Below are 13760 nucleotides of genomic sequence, written 5' to 3'. Positions count from 1 at the left end.
TGCAAAATAATCCAAGTAACCAACCACATTCGGACTAAAAATCCACGTGTACTTTTCTTGTGCATCAAACTAGTGTTAATCTACAAGCTTCCAGGCAGGGCAGGGTTAACATTTTTATGGGTCCTAGAACAACACAATAATGTTTTTACTTTTTAAAATTTATATTTAGATAATGTTTAAAATATTTTTAAAATTTAATCAATAATATTTTGTATATTTTGTGATGAAAATAAAACTATATGCATATCAAATATTTTTGGACCCTTTATAATTTTATTTATTATATTTATAATTTTTTTTGTATAAAAATATGGATTTTCTTAAAAAATTAGATCTTTTAACTATTAATATACGGGGGACACGGGTTTGGGTTCGGGACGATCACACCGCTTGTCCCCTTCCTTAGCCGGCCCCGCTTCTACGTTTATTGTCTTATATTAATGTCTTTTCACATTTTTAAGGTCTAATTTCTTGTTTATCAAGTTTCGAAGAAGACTTTTGATAAAATCCGAATACATTTTCTATACAGACGTATGTATTTGGAAATGTAATCAATTTATGACATTTCGTATGGTCTTATTCAAATTGGGAAGATTTTTCGATTTTTGGACTATGTCGATATGTTATACGGAACCTGTCTATGTTTTAACTCTTTTCATAATTTAATGTCTCCATCATTTATGAGTTTGTGTGTCCCAGTAGAATGATCGTACCTTGTTTGTATGTGTAGGGTAGGTTTGTTCTTTTGGTTTTTTTACCTTCCAAAGTTAAAAAATTAAATTTACTTTTGAGACCACTACGACAGCGTTTTAATTATTTTACTACATAATACGACAAAAACCTACTCAGTAAGCTAGGGTTTATTACTGAAACGAAAGAAAAAAAAGAAATGGGGAAAATGAAATAACTTTGTTTCTTGGAAACGCAGAAAAAGAAAAAATAAATTTCTTGCAATTGAAGGTACCTTTTAATCTTTGGGGGCAATCTCTCTCTCTTCTCCGTCTAATCGATAACCCACTTTCCCAACTTTCCTTGTGTGTTTGGGGAAAAGAGAGAAACAGAGTACTGTCTTCTCTTTTAATGGGTCGCGAATCCATGGCTGTTGTTGAGTCCTCGCCGCCGTCTGCGACTCCACCACCGGGTACTGCTGTGTCGGCGACTTCTCTTGCTCCTGGGTTTCGATTTCACCCGACTGACGAGGAGCTCGTGAGCTATTACTTGAAGAGAAAGGTTCTGGGGAAGCCTGTGCGCTTCGATGCGATTGGGGAGGTTGATATCTACAAGCACGAGCCTTGGGACTTAGCAGGTTCTCTGAGTTTCTCTCGTTGTCTCTTTATTTTCTGAGAATCTGTTTGAATTGGGTTTCTCTGTGAGTTTCTTGATTCTGATTTAGGCTTCCTTGGTGGTTTGGTCTCTTGACTCAATTCTGGGTAAAGAGTTTAGCTTTATGGGTTTCATTCATTTTCTGGGTAAAGTTTATTGAAGATTTAATTTTTGCTATGTTTAGGCTGTAAAACTGCGACATAAATCGAATTATTTTTGATAAAAAAAAAAATCGAATTATTTAATTGTGTAAAATCTAGTATTTTGGGCATCTTTGCTTGTGTTTCAGGGGATGAAGTTTGTTCATCTGTGTTTAGTTATCTGAAGTTTAGAGTTTAGTTTGGTGTATTTTCAGATTCCTTGTTAACTTGTGTGTTTCCCAATTAGTTTGCTTGTGTTTCAGGACATAGAGTTTGTTTTTTACTTGTCTGAATATCTCAAGTTTGATTTTTTTTTTTTTTATTCTGCTGTGTTGTGTGTGTGTGTTTCTAGTGTTTTCGAGGCTGAAGACAAGGGACCAGGAATGGTACTTCTACAGCGCGTTAGACAAGAAGTACGGCAACGGCGCTAGGATGAACCGAGCGACTAACAAAGGCTACTGGAAAGCGACTGGCAAAGATAGAGAGATCCGCCGTGACGTTCAGATCCTCGGTATGAAAAAAACACTCGTTTTCCACAGCGGGCGTGCCCCGGACGGGCTCCGCACCAATTGGGTCATGCACGAGTATCGCCTCGTGGACTATGAAACTGAAAGCAATGGAAACTTGGTGGTATATAGCTTTTACCTGATACTGTCCAAAGAATCTAAGTTAACTTCTTATATTAACTCGATTCTTTGTTTGGATGCAGCAAGATGCATATGTGTTGTGTAGAATCTTTCACAAGAATAACATTGGGCCACCAAGTGGGAACCGGTACGCACCTTTCATGGAAGAGGAATGGTCTGATGATAGAGTAGCTCTGATTCCAGGAGTAGATGTTAGGGTCAGGACAGAGCCATTACCATTAGCCAATGGAAACAACCAGATGAACCAGGTTTGTACTTCCTTCATAACCTTTAGTTTCATTTTATTTTTTTTGTTATATGCAAAAAGCTCTGTGTTGAAACCAATCTCTTAAGTGGTTTCAGTGGACTGACGCAGTTTTTTTGAACTGGACTAGTTTATTGATTAATCACTACTATTTCAATGTTACTAAGTGCAAGTGTTGATATGATTTGATGAATCAATCTCTTGGTTTACACTTTACAGCCAGAAAGCAAGGACCTCATTAACATCAACGAGCCACCAAGAGAGACTACCCAAATGGATATCGAAGTTAACCATCATGAGAATAATAACAATAACCGTAATGATGAAGTTGAGGAGGCACTTAAACGTGAGCAAACAGAAGAAGATGAGCGTCCTCCTCCTCCTCCTGTATGTGTTCTCAACAAAGAAGCTCCATTGCCTCTCCTCCAATACAAACGCAGACGCCAAAACGAATCAACCAGGACCACACAGGACCACTCTTCGTCCACAATAACGGTCGACAATACACCAACCTTAGTCTCTAATTCGACCGCTGCAGCTGCCACCAACACAGCCATCTCTGCATTGCTTGAGTTCTCACTCATGGGTATCTCCGACAAGAAAGAAAACTCGCAACCTACTCACAAGGAAGCTTCTCCTCCTACTCCTGAAGAGAAGCTTAATGATCTCAAGAAGGAGGTTCACCAGATGTCTGTTGAGAGAGAAACTTTCAAGCTTGAGATGATGAGTGCAGAGGCTATGATCAGTATTCTCCAGTCTAGGATCGATGCTCTGCGTCAGGAGAACGATGAGCTGAAGAAGACCAGCGCCAATGGACACTAAATGCTCTAAAACCTCATCTCTCCAGGCTTCTTATTAGCTGTAATCTCCCTAATATTATGAGCTATCTATGTAGCTTCTTCAGACAGACTGAGAAACTGTTGTAAAATTAGGATAAACTCTGTTTGTTATGGGATGTTTATGCATTAACATTTTCAGGTTTGGTCCATTGTCATGTATCTAATCTTTTCAGACAAGAACAGTCTTTGTTTGCTTCAAGAATTCTTGGTGTGTAAGCTAGCCTGGGCCTGACCGTTATTAATGGTCAAGTCTGAGGGTAAAATAGTCTACAGACAAGAATCTATCTCCCGTCTTTATGAGAAGTGAGTAAAGTGCTTTTCAAGTAAAAAGTCGTGAGTGCTCGTCAGAACCGAGGATATTATCGTCATTGACAATTCGGGTTATAGGAGGAAGCTACGAACGCCGTTGCGTCAGCGTCGTTAGAAAACTTTTGTTACACGTAACTTGCAGTTATTTTTAAAACTTTTTTCTTGTCAAATAATTATTTTTTACTGTAAAGGATTTAATACGAAATAAAGTCCCGGATTCCATTTTCAAATAAATATGTAGATTTATTATCTTTATGTAATTTAAGTTTTTGGGTTTAAATTTTTTCAAACGTAGATAATTATGCTATAATATTTTTTATAATTTGTCAAAACTTAGTTTAGGTTTATACTTATATATACTATTTTTAGTGTCTTCGGATTTAATTTGCTAATTCTACAAAGAAATTATTATTTTTGCTAGTTTTACGGACCTATGCACCTACCAGCTTCCTCTACTATCTCTGACTGGTTCTAGACTTCCTACGTGTCGGTGCGCTTAGAGACTGTCACTTAAAACACATCACAGCTCGTCGTTTTTATAGTCTCTATTGGCACACATTCCTGGAAGATTTTAAAACCTCGCGAAGTAGTTGTGTTTGGTCGTCATCTCAAGTCTTTCTCCGCTTCGCTTTTTTTTATCTCATTCTCTCCAGTTCCAGTCGCATCCTCTCTCTTTCTTCTCCGACACGATTTCCAAAACTCGTCCAAACCTTGTATCTGTTCGAATGGGTCGTCGTGGTGGCTCCTCAGAGACGTCGTCGCTCGCTCCTGGTTTCCGATTCCACCCAACGGACGAAGAACTCGTCCGTTACTACCTAAAACGCAAGATCTGCAACAAACCCTTTAAGTTCGACGCGATCTCCGTCACCCACGTGTACAAATCCGAGCCGTGGGATCTCCCAAGTCAGTCGAAGCTGAAGAGCAGAGACTTGGAGTGGTACTTCTTCAGTGTGCTCGATAACAAATACTCGAACGGGTCCAAGACGAACCGTGCGACGGAGATGGGGTACTGGAAGACGACGGGGAAGGATCGGGAGATTCGTAATGGGTCGAGAGTCGTTGGGATGAAGAAGACTCTTGTTTATCATAAAGGTCGTGCTCCTCGTGGTGAGAGGAGTAATTGGGTTATGCATGAGTATCGTTTGGTTGATGATGAGATTGTTAAAGCTGGTGTTCAGAAAGTAAGTTTGTGAGTTTTTTTTTTTTTTTTTTTTGGGAGTTTGTGTTATGGTTTGTTGACTTTGTGATGTGTTGTGGATTAGGATGCGTATGTGCTTTGTAAGATATTCCAGAAGAGTGGGTCTGGTCCTAAAAATGGAGAGCAGTATGGTGCTCCGTTTGTTGAGGAAGAGTGGGAGGAGGAGGATGGTATGACTTTTGAGCCAAATCAAGATCCTGGAAGTCTTGAAGATCAGGTTTATGTCGACATCCATGACATTGATCAGGTTTGTGTTCTGGTAGTGTAGGTCCTGTTGCAATGTTATGGTTATTGATTCTGTTAGGCACTAGAATATTGAAATATTTGATATATATAAATGAATGGTACCAACGAGCTGTGAGCTGTTGGTCTAGTCGTAAAGGAGTGTTTAGTAGGCATTCTGCCGCTCGGGTTCACTATTTACATTGTTTGAATTCCCGACAAAAAGGTGAAACCAGATGAATGAATTGTTTACAGTACAAATAGAATGGAGGTAGAACTTGTTGGAAATAGTTGATTTAGAGTTTGGTATTTTAACATTTAATGATCTACTGTGGTTAGCTATTGGTTCTTTGTATTCATTGAGGATTCAGTCTTGAGAAATATAAGAAGCTTGTTCTCTCTTTATCATTCAATGATACTAATAGATTCCCTTGGCTGTTGTTCTTCCATTTCTGAACTATTTTTTTTTTAATTATTGTAGAAGCTTGACGTCTATGATGCCATTCCTATACATTTGGGATTTGATCAAGGGGAATCCAGCAATAATGTTGAAACAAATCACTCAGACACAACAAACTATATCCAACCAGGAAACTATGTGCATGACAACTTTGAAGGACCAGTGGACCTTTCAGAGGAAGAACAACAGCTTATCATCCGTGATGCATTGTTTCCAGATGAAGAAAATGGATGTGGCGTCAAGGACGAGATCACGGCGAACTTGCAATCTTGTGACAACATCTTCGAAACCGATGCATCACTCTACAATGATTTTCCTGTTGAGGGTAACTACTTTACCGGTGAGGAGTTTCTGGACCCGAACGATGGTCTGTACCTAGAGACGAATGATCTCAACAGTACTGAGCAAGATGGTTTCAACTTTGAAGATTATCTCACCTTCTTTGATGAGGATGACCAAAACTTGACTTTTGATCCTTCTCAACTGATGGGAACTGGAGATGTGATTCCCGATCAAGAAGAGCTCTTTCAAATGGTATATAAGCCATTGTCTTTGACCTTTTTTTAGTTTTCCTTTAACTCACCATTAAAAACCTGACAGGCTGAGACCAAGGAACTGGAGAAAGAGGAAGCCTCAGGAGGCAAACACGTGGTGGAAGAAAAGGAGAATGATGAAGCATGTTGTTCGAAACAAGTCAATGCGGACACAACAGAGTTTGAGCCAGGTAAACACACACTTACCACTATCTGAACTCGCCCTCCATATGCTAATAGGCCCCACGTGTTATGTTTAGCTGATGGTTCATTTCCTTTTAACGCAGATTACAAGAACTCGGTGCTCAAGAAGGCGAGCCACATGTTTGGTGCTATTCCCACTCCAACTGAATTTGTTTCAGAGATCCTCACCAAGGATGGAGTTGTCCGGCTACAAGCAGGACAGTCATCAGGTTCGGTTCACGTAAGTATGATCACAGTATCAGACAGCAACATGGGTTGGTCATACAGCAAAAACGGGGACCTTTGTTTCGGTATGGTCCAAGAGAATGTGCCAGGAAAATCAGAAAATAATTTAACAAGAGTGATGCTAATCTTCATATGCTTCTGGGTCCTAGTGCTCTCGGTTAGCTTCAAAATAAGCACCTTGGTTTCTTCTCGGTGATAATAAGTACCACTTTTAAAAAAAGACAGACCTTTTGTGTGTTGAACACATTGATTGTGATATAGGTTTTACTTGTAGTCTTCTTCCGCAACTCAATGATTCTATATCTCAAGACATATAAAAATAATGTATATGTATCAGAGTTCAAAATTATTCTCGTCTTTGTTGCATTGCAAAACGTCTTCCATCAATGCCCCAAACAAAAGTCTCCTCCTTATTACAAACATGGAGCTCTCTTCAACTAACAAACCAATCAAAATTCCAAACGACCATAACCCTATTTTTTTTATTCAAAGAACATTGTTTCACCAGAAATTGGTTTTATTTTTTTGCCCGGAACCCTCTGTTGACATAAATATAGAACCAGGCTTGAGAAGCAGTCTTACAAGTTCAAACTCGTCCAAGATGTGTTCAAAGGTCAACCAGACCATTGGCAAGATCAGAGACAAGTTGAAGTTCTAAATTAGTTAAAGTCACATGATCTATTTAGAGGAGAGATGAAGAAAGAGCTCTTGAGGTGCTGTCCCTTTCAGCTCATCTTGCATCACCATTCTTTATTATTTCTTTCTTTGTTTGTATTCCATCTCAGGGTCTTTAAGTATTGTAACATTGTGAAGTAAATGAATCAAGAAAATAAATCCTTCTTTACTCTCTCTCTCTCTCTCTCTCTCTCTCTCTCTCTCTCTCTCTCTCTCTCTCTCTCTCTTCATTTACTTTCATGATATCAGAGCTATAAGCTCCTGATTACCTCAAACACTTCCGCAAAACTCACTCTGTTACTTCCTTTCTCTTGATTCTCTATTTTATTTCACAAATTTCTCTACAGATTTCTTTTATCCAGTAGATAATAAGTCTGAGTTCTTGAGTGTTCTTGAGTGTTTTTCTTTAAGAAAATTCTTGGTTGTGCTCACTCTGTTCTGTCTTAATTCTACTTGAGAAAGATGGAGCAGTACAAACCAGTTCACATTCCATGTACACTCAAGGGACCAGGAAACTACATTACCTGGTCTAGGATGGCCAGGATGGCCCTTGGAAGTAGAGGTCTTTGGGAGCATGTCACTTCAGGTTCAGTTCCAAAGAAAATCACCCAAGGAGAAGATGACAAGGAGGTTGTAGTGGCAGATGAAGGCAAATGGGTTCATGAAGATCTCATGATGGTCCTCTTATGGATTCTTACTCACACTGTACCACCACAAAACAGTTGTGGGATACTTTGCACAAGGTGTATGGCAACACTTCAAATCTCACCAGAATCTTTGAAGTGAAGAGAGACATCAACAACTTGCGGCAAGAAGAATGAGACTTCACCAAGCACCTTGGGAAGTATAGTCAGCGGTGGCCTGAGTTGGAGATGCTAAGGCCAAGCACCAATGACCCTGACACACTTGAAGCCAGGCGTGAGCAAGACAAGACCTTTGGACTGCTTCTCACACTCAGCCCAAACTTCAATGATGTGGTGAAACATATATTGAGAGACAAGGAGCTTCCATGCTATGATGAAGTGTGTGCTCAACTTCAAAAGGAGATAGGCTCAGATGGTCTTTTTGGAGGTGGAAAAAGAGGTCTTTCTATGGCACACAAGGCTGAGAAGATGGAAAGTGCATCAGCTAACAAAGCTTACTTCAAGCCAAGAGGAGGAGGAGACAAAAAAGTGACTTGTGAACATTGCAAGAAGCAAGGACACTCCAAAACCAATTGCTGGATCCTCCATCCTCATCTCATGCCAGCCTCAGCCAACAAGTACAGCCAGGCCAGAGCCCATGAAGCAAGAGCTCAGGAGCATCCAACACCAAGCTACATGCACATGAGAGATGATGGGAGAGCCTTGGTCTCTACAACCCACACTGGTGCCTCCACCTCTCATGTCATGCCTCAGCCATCTCATGAGGATGCATTCATTAGGAAGTCAGACATTGAGGCCTTGATCAAGGCTCTCAATTCAAATTCTGGTAACCAAAGTATTAATGCTTTAAATTCTATTCACAATGACTCACACACTGCTAGACCAATAATCATTGATTCAGGAGCTTCTCATCACATGATTAGGGATGCTAGACTTATTAGTGATATTAAACCAGCTCTAGGAAGTGTTGTGACTGCAAATGGGGATACAATTTCAATTAAAGGAGTAGGAAATTGAATCCGTTTGATAAAGAATCTCAAGCTTTTTATATGCCTATCTTTACTTCTAATCTTTTATCTGTGAAAAGAGTCACTAGTGATTTAAACTGCAATATTATTTTTAGTCCTAATGATGTGTGCTTTCAGGATATTGAAACAAGTAAGATGCTAGGCAAAGGTGTGAGCAAGGGAGAGTTGTATTTCCTTGAAGATACCAAGCTTAGATCAGATTCTACTTATGCATTTAATTATGCTTCTGTTTTAGCTAATGATGTGTTATGGCATGCTAGATTAGGCCACCCTCATTTTCATGCTTTGCAACTGATGTTACCTAATCTATCTCTTAAAATGAAACTTGTGAAGCTTGTATTCTTGGTAAACATCATAAATCTGTTTTTCCTTCATCTATGACTATTTATGAGAATTGTTTTGATCTAGTTCACTCTGATGTTTGGACTGCACCTTGTGTTTCTAGAGAAAACCATAAATATTTTGTGACATTCATAGATGAGAAATCAAAATATACTTGGCTCACATTGATTCAAAGTAAAGATAGAGTTTTAGAAGCTTTTATTAACTTCCAAAACTATGTAACTAACCATTTCAATTCCAAGATCAAATTTTTTAGGTCTGATAATGGGGGAGAATACACTAGCAATGCCTTCAAACAACATTTAGCAAAACATGGAATTATTCGCCAGACAAGTTGTTCATACACACCACAACAAAATGAAGTGGTTGAGAGGAAAAATCGCCATCTTATGGAGGTTGCAAGAAGCATGATGTTTCACACCAATGTTCCAAAAAGATTTTGGGGAGATGTTGTGGTTTCTGCATGCTATCTCATCAATAGAATCCTAACCAAAGTCCTCAAAGATGCCTCTCCATTTCAGGTATTGAACAAAACTAAGCCTCTTATTGATCACTTGCGTATGTTTGGGTGTGTATGCTATGTGTTTCTACCAGGTGAGCAAATGACTAAGCTTGATCCCAAGAGCCTATGTTCATAGGATACTCTCACACACATAAAAGATACAAGTGTTACCTGCCAAACTCAAGAAGGGTAATGGTCTCAAGGGATGTCAAGTTTGTGGAATCAAAGGGATACTATGATGAGAAGAGCTGGGAAAACCTTAGGGATCTCTCACATGGGCCATTTGATAGAGCAAACAACCTGAAGATCATCCTGGAAAGTTTAGGAATCAGTAAGCCTCAGAGCAATGAGGTGCCTAGAACCTCTCCATCAACACCAGTGGCTGTAACCAATGAAGAAGCAGTACCAATTGTTGAGCCAGTCCATCCTGATCCTGAGGGGGACAATGAGCATGAATCAACACCAGAAACACCAGAAGATGATTCTGTTGAGATGAGGTGATGAGGAGTGGATACATTGATAGAGGAAGAGTATTGGGGTGGTCAGTAAGTTTGGGATTTACCACAGTAACTTTAAAGTTACTGTGGTAACTAAGTGAAAGGAAGAGAAGTTACCAGGATGGGTTAAATTGGAGTCTAACTGATGTTAATCCTCTCTTATCTTAAGAAGGACGTGGGAAGAGGATAAGGAAGGGATAAGGGCTTACTTTGACAGCCTGTATGATGCTGGAAAGGAGAGGATGCTTTTTACTAGTGCAAGCATGTGAGAAAGCACAGCCAAGTGATTCAAAAGGAGTTCCAGCCTGTCCATTGACTCCACATGCTTATACATTTCGAAAACCCTTGTTGCTCTCTCTATTAATACTTGTAAACCTCATCAGATATTAATTAATGGAGTTTTTGAGTCTCTCTCTCTCTATTCTTTAAAATCTCTTAATCTCTTTAATATCTTGATCTGATTATCTCTGATTGTTTGAATCATACTCTTAAAATACAAAAGTGTTTATGGTATCAGAGCCAGGTTGTTCGAACAGGGGAGAGTGTGATTTCGTTTTTCATAAAAATCTGAGTGTTCTTGAGTGTTCTTGAGTGTTCTTGGTGTTCTTGAGTTCTGGTCTTTATTATCTGAGTGGTGTGAGATATTCTGATGGATTCAAACTATCTCAACATGGAAATGAAGCACAGATCTAGTACAACCATGGAGCTTGAAGAAGAGAGAGATGGCGATTGGTCAAGATGGGCAAAGAGAGCTTTGGAAAGCTGTGGGTTATGGAGTAGTCATGGAAAGGGGAAACCTTTCATGGAAATGGCTACTGAAGAAGGTCAGACAAGAGGTCTGAAGCTGGGAAATGAAGTTGTTCAAGGAAACACTACAAGGAGTGAGATTGAAGCAACTTTAGGCAAGTCCAAGCTTGTGAGAGTCATTGAGGACAGAGGGGTGATCCGTGGCTTGAGACAAGGAAAGGATGAGTGTTATCAGCTTGTGGGAAGGCTGAGAGAAGTATGGTCAGAGCTAGATGTGGTGAAGACACACACATCAAATCCGAGATGTTGTCAAGAAAGGAGGAAGCAAGATGTGATCTTCAGCTTCCTTATGGAAGAGGTATGTGAGCTTGTTAAATATACATATGATGTGTGGGAAATAAACAGGAAGCCAGAAAGATGGAAGGGAGGTACAAGCTGTAAGAGGGGAAGGTTGAGAAAACTTTCTAAGGAGTGGTTAATGAAGAGAAGAGCATGGAGAAAGGATAGCGAGTCTGAGCACTTAAGTGACAGGATGAGTGTAATCTTGAAGAGAATCAAGGATGTACTTCAGCAGATGGTTATAGGAGAGTGTTCATACTCAGCTTACATGGGAGAGACAGTAGGAGACAGTGCGGACATGAGAGGAATGGATACCAAGAGGGCAGATGAGTTTGTGACAAAGAAGGAATGGGATGAGTTGGTTAAGCATGTGTATGCTTTGGCTACGACCCGGAGTCTGGGTGCTCCTGCCAAAGCATCCACATCTAAACCCATCATCATTGATTCTGGAGCAACACACCACATGATCAGTGACAAGAGACTAATCAGTGAGGTTAAAGCAGCAACATGGAGTGTCATGATAGCCAATGGTACCAGGATCCCAATAGAAGGAGTGGGAAACCTCAAGCTGTTTGAGAAGAACTCCACTGCCTTCTACCTACCTCAGTTTACATCCAATCTAATCTCAGTTAAGAAGGCTACAGTTGATCTGGATTGTCAAGTGGTTTTCAGACCAAATGAAGTTGAGTTCCAGGATTTAAAGACTGGAAGAGTTATTGGCAGAGGAGACAGCAAGCATCAGCTCTATCATCTCCAAACAACTGAGGCGCCTAGTCTTGTGGAGTCTGTGTGTTTAAGCAGCACAACGGATAGATGTGATAATCTCACATGGCATGCAAGGCTGGGACATCCTCATGCCAAGGCAATTGAACTGATTCTACCAAGTATGGCGTTCAATCACTTGGAGTGTGAAGCCTGTATACTTGGAAAGCACTGTAGGACGGTCTTCCCAACATCAGAGACCAGATATGAGAATTGCTTTGATCTGGTGCATTCAGACGTGTGGACAGCTCCCTGTATGTCTAGAGACAGCCATAAGTACTTTGTGACCTTCATTGATGAGAAGTCCAAGTACACATGGATCACCATGATTCCCTCCAAAGACAGAGTCCTGGAAGCCTTCATGAACTTCCAAGCATATGTTACTAACCAGTACAATGCCACTGTGAAGATTCTGAGGTCTGATAATGGAGGAGAATACACTAGCAATGCTTTCAAGAGTCATCTTGCAAAGCATGGGATTGTGCAACAAACTAGCTGTCCTTACACACCACAACAAAATGGTGTGGCTGAGAGGAAGAACAGACATTTGATGGAGGTTGCGAGATCAATAATGTTCCACATGAATGTCCCTAAGAAGTTTTGGAGTGATGCTGTTCAGACTGCTTGCTATCTCATCAATAGAGTGCCAACACGTGTCTTGAAGAAACTGTCTCCCTTTGAAGTATTAAACAAGGCCAAGCCACACATAGATCATTTGAGAGTCTTTGGGTGCTTATGTTATGTGATGATTCCCGGAGAAAGAAGGAACAAGCTAGAAGCAAAGAGTACTAAAGCTATGTTCATTGGGTACTCAATCACTCAGAAAGGGTACAAGTGCTATGATCCAGCAACCAGGAGAGTGTTGGTGTCTAGAGATGTTAAGTTCATAGAGACCAAGGGGTATTATGAAGAAAAGAATTGGAAAGACTTGGAAGATCTGTCTCAAGAACCAAGAAACATGGCAGAGAATCTGAGGAACATATTGGAAAGGCTTGGGGTAAACATGTCCCATGATAAGGTTAGAGAACCTGAAAGAACAACTCCCCTTGATCATGAGGGGGGAAATGAGTCTGAATCAGGAGTGCAAGAGCAGCACCAAGGGGATTCAGGTCATCATGATCAAGTGGTGACACAAGAAGTAGAGAATTTTCCTCAGGTCAGTGTGGATGAGCAAGGAGAGGTTCATGATCAAGAGGAGGTGAGTGAGACAGAACCAGAGGGTCACGCAGAGGTTCATACTGAGGAACAGGTTCAACCATTGAGGAGGAGCACACGGATAAAGAGGGATGCTTCCAACTGGGTAAACACGAGAGTGTACTACAATGCCCAGGCTGTGGAGCATCCTTCTCAAGCTGTGTGTTCCTTTGCTGAGTTTCCAGAGGAGCATCATGCCTTTATGATTAGTCTGGATGAGAGTTATGTACCAAGGACTTATGAAGAAGCTATGTTAGACAAGGAATGGAAAGAATCAGTGGGAGCTGAAGCAGGTGCTATGATCAAAAATGATACATGGTATGAGAGTGAGCTGCCTAAGGGAAAGAGGGCTGTATCTAGTAGATGGATCTTCACAATCAAGTATCTAGCAAATGGACAGATTGATAGGAAGAAGACCAGATTGGTTGCAAGAGGGTTTACACAGACCTATGGAGAGGATTACATTGATACCTTTGCACCAGTAGCTAAGCTACATACAGTTCGGATTGTGTTGTCCATTGCAACAAACTTGGAGTGGGATTTGTGGCAGATGGATGTGAAGAATGCTTTCTTACAAGGTGAGCTAGAAGATGAGGTATACATGCTTCCTCCTCCTGGTCTTGAGCATCTAGTAAAACCAGGAAATGTTTTGAGATTGAAGAAGGCAATCTATGGGCTGAAGCAGT

At 40.4% G+C, this 13760-nt stretch overlaps 2 protein-coding genes across 2 annotated transcripts; both read left to right on the top strand.

The window, feature by feature from the left end:
* Positions 1-886: 886 nt before the first annotated feature.
* On the top strand, positions 887-3342 carry LOC106381197 (NAC domain containing protein 52-like). The gene is made up of 4 exons (XM_048744740.1): positions 887-1306; positions 1816-2093; positions 2173-2358; positions 2574-3342. The coding sequence occupies exons 1-4, from the start codon at positions 1081-1083 to the stop codon at positions 3174-3176; spliced, it is 1293 nt and encodes a 430-aa protein (XP_048600697.1). The 5' UTR covers positions 887-1080; the 3' UTR covers positions 3177-3342.
* Positions 3343-4076: 734 nt separating this feature from the next.
* On the top strand, positions 4077-6693 carry LOC106381195 (NAC domain-containing protein 53-like). Its single transcript, XM_013821079.3, has 5 exons — positions 4077-4683; positions 4765-4947; positions 5404-5916; positions 5983-6106; positions 6203-6693. The coding sequence occupies exons 1-5, from the start codon at positions 4228-4230 to the stop codon at positions 6538-6540; spliced, it is 1614 nt and encodes a 537-aa protein (XP_013676533.2). The 5' UTR covers positions 4077-4227; the 3' UTR covers positions 6541-6693.
* Positions 6694-13760: the final 7067 nt, after the last annotated feature.

This window comes from Brassica napus, chromosome C1 (genome assembly GCF_020379485.1).
Source record: "Brassica napus cultivar Da-Ae chromosome C1, Da-Ae, whole genome shotgun sequence".
NCBI lineage: Eukaryota > Viridiplantae > Streptophyta > Magnoliopsida > Brassicales > Brassicaceae > Brassica > Brassica napus.
Note: the sequence above shows the minus strand (reverse complement) of the source record. Positions and strands in the feature narration are given on the sequence as shown.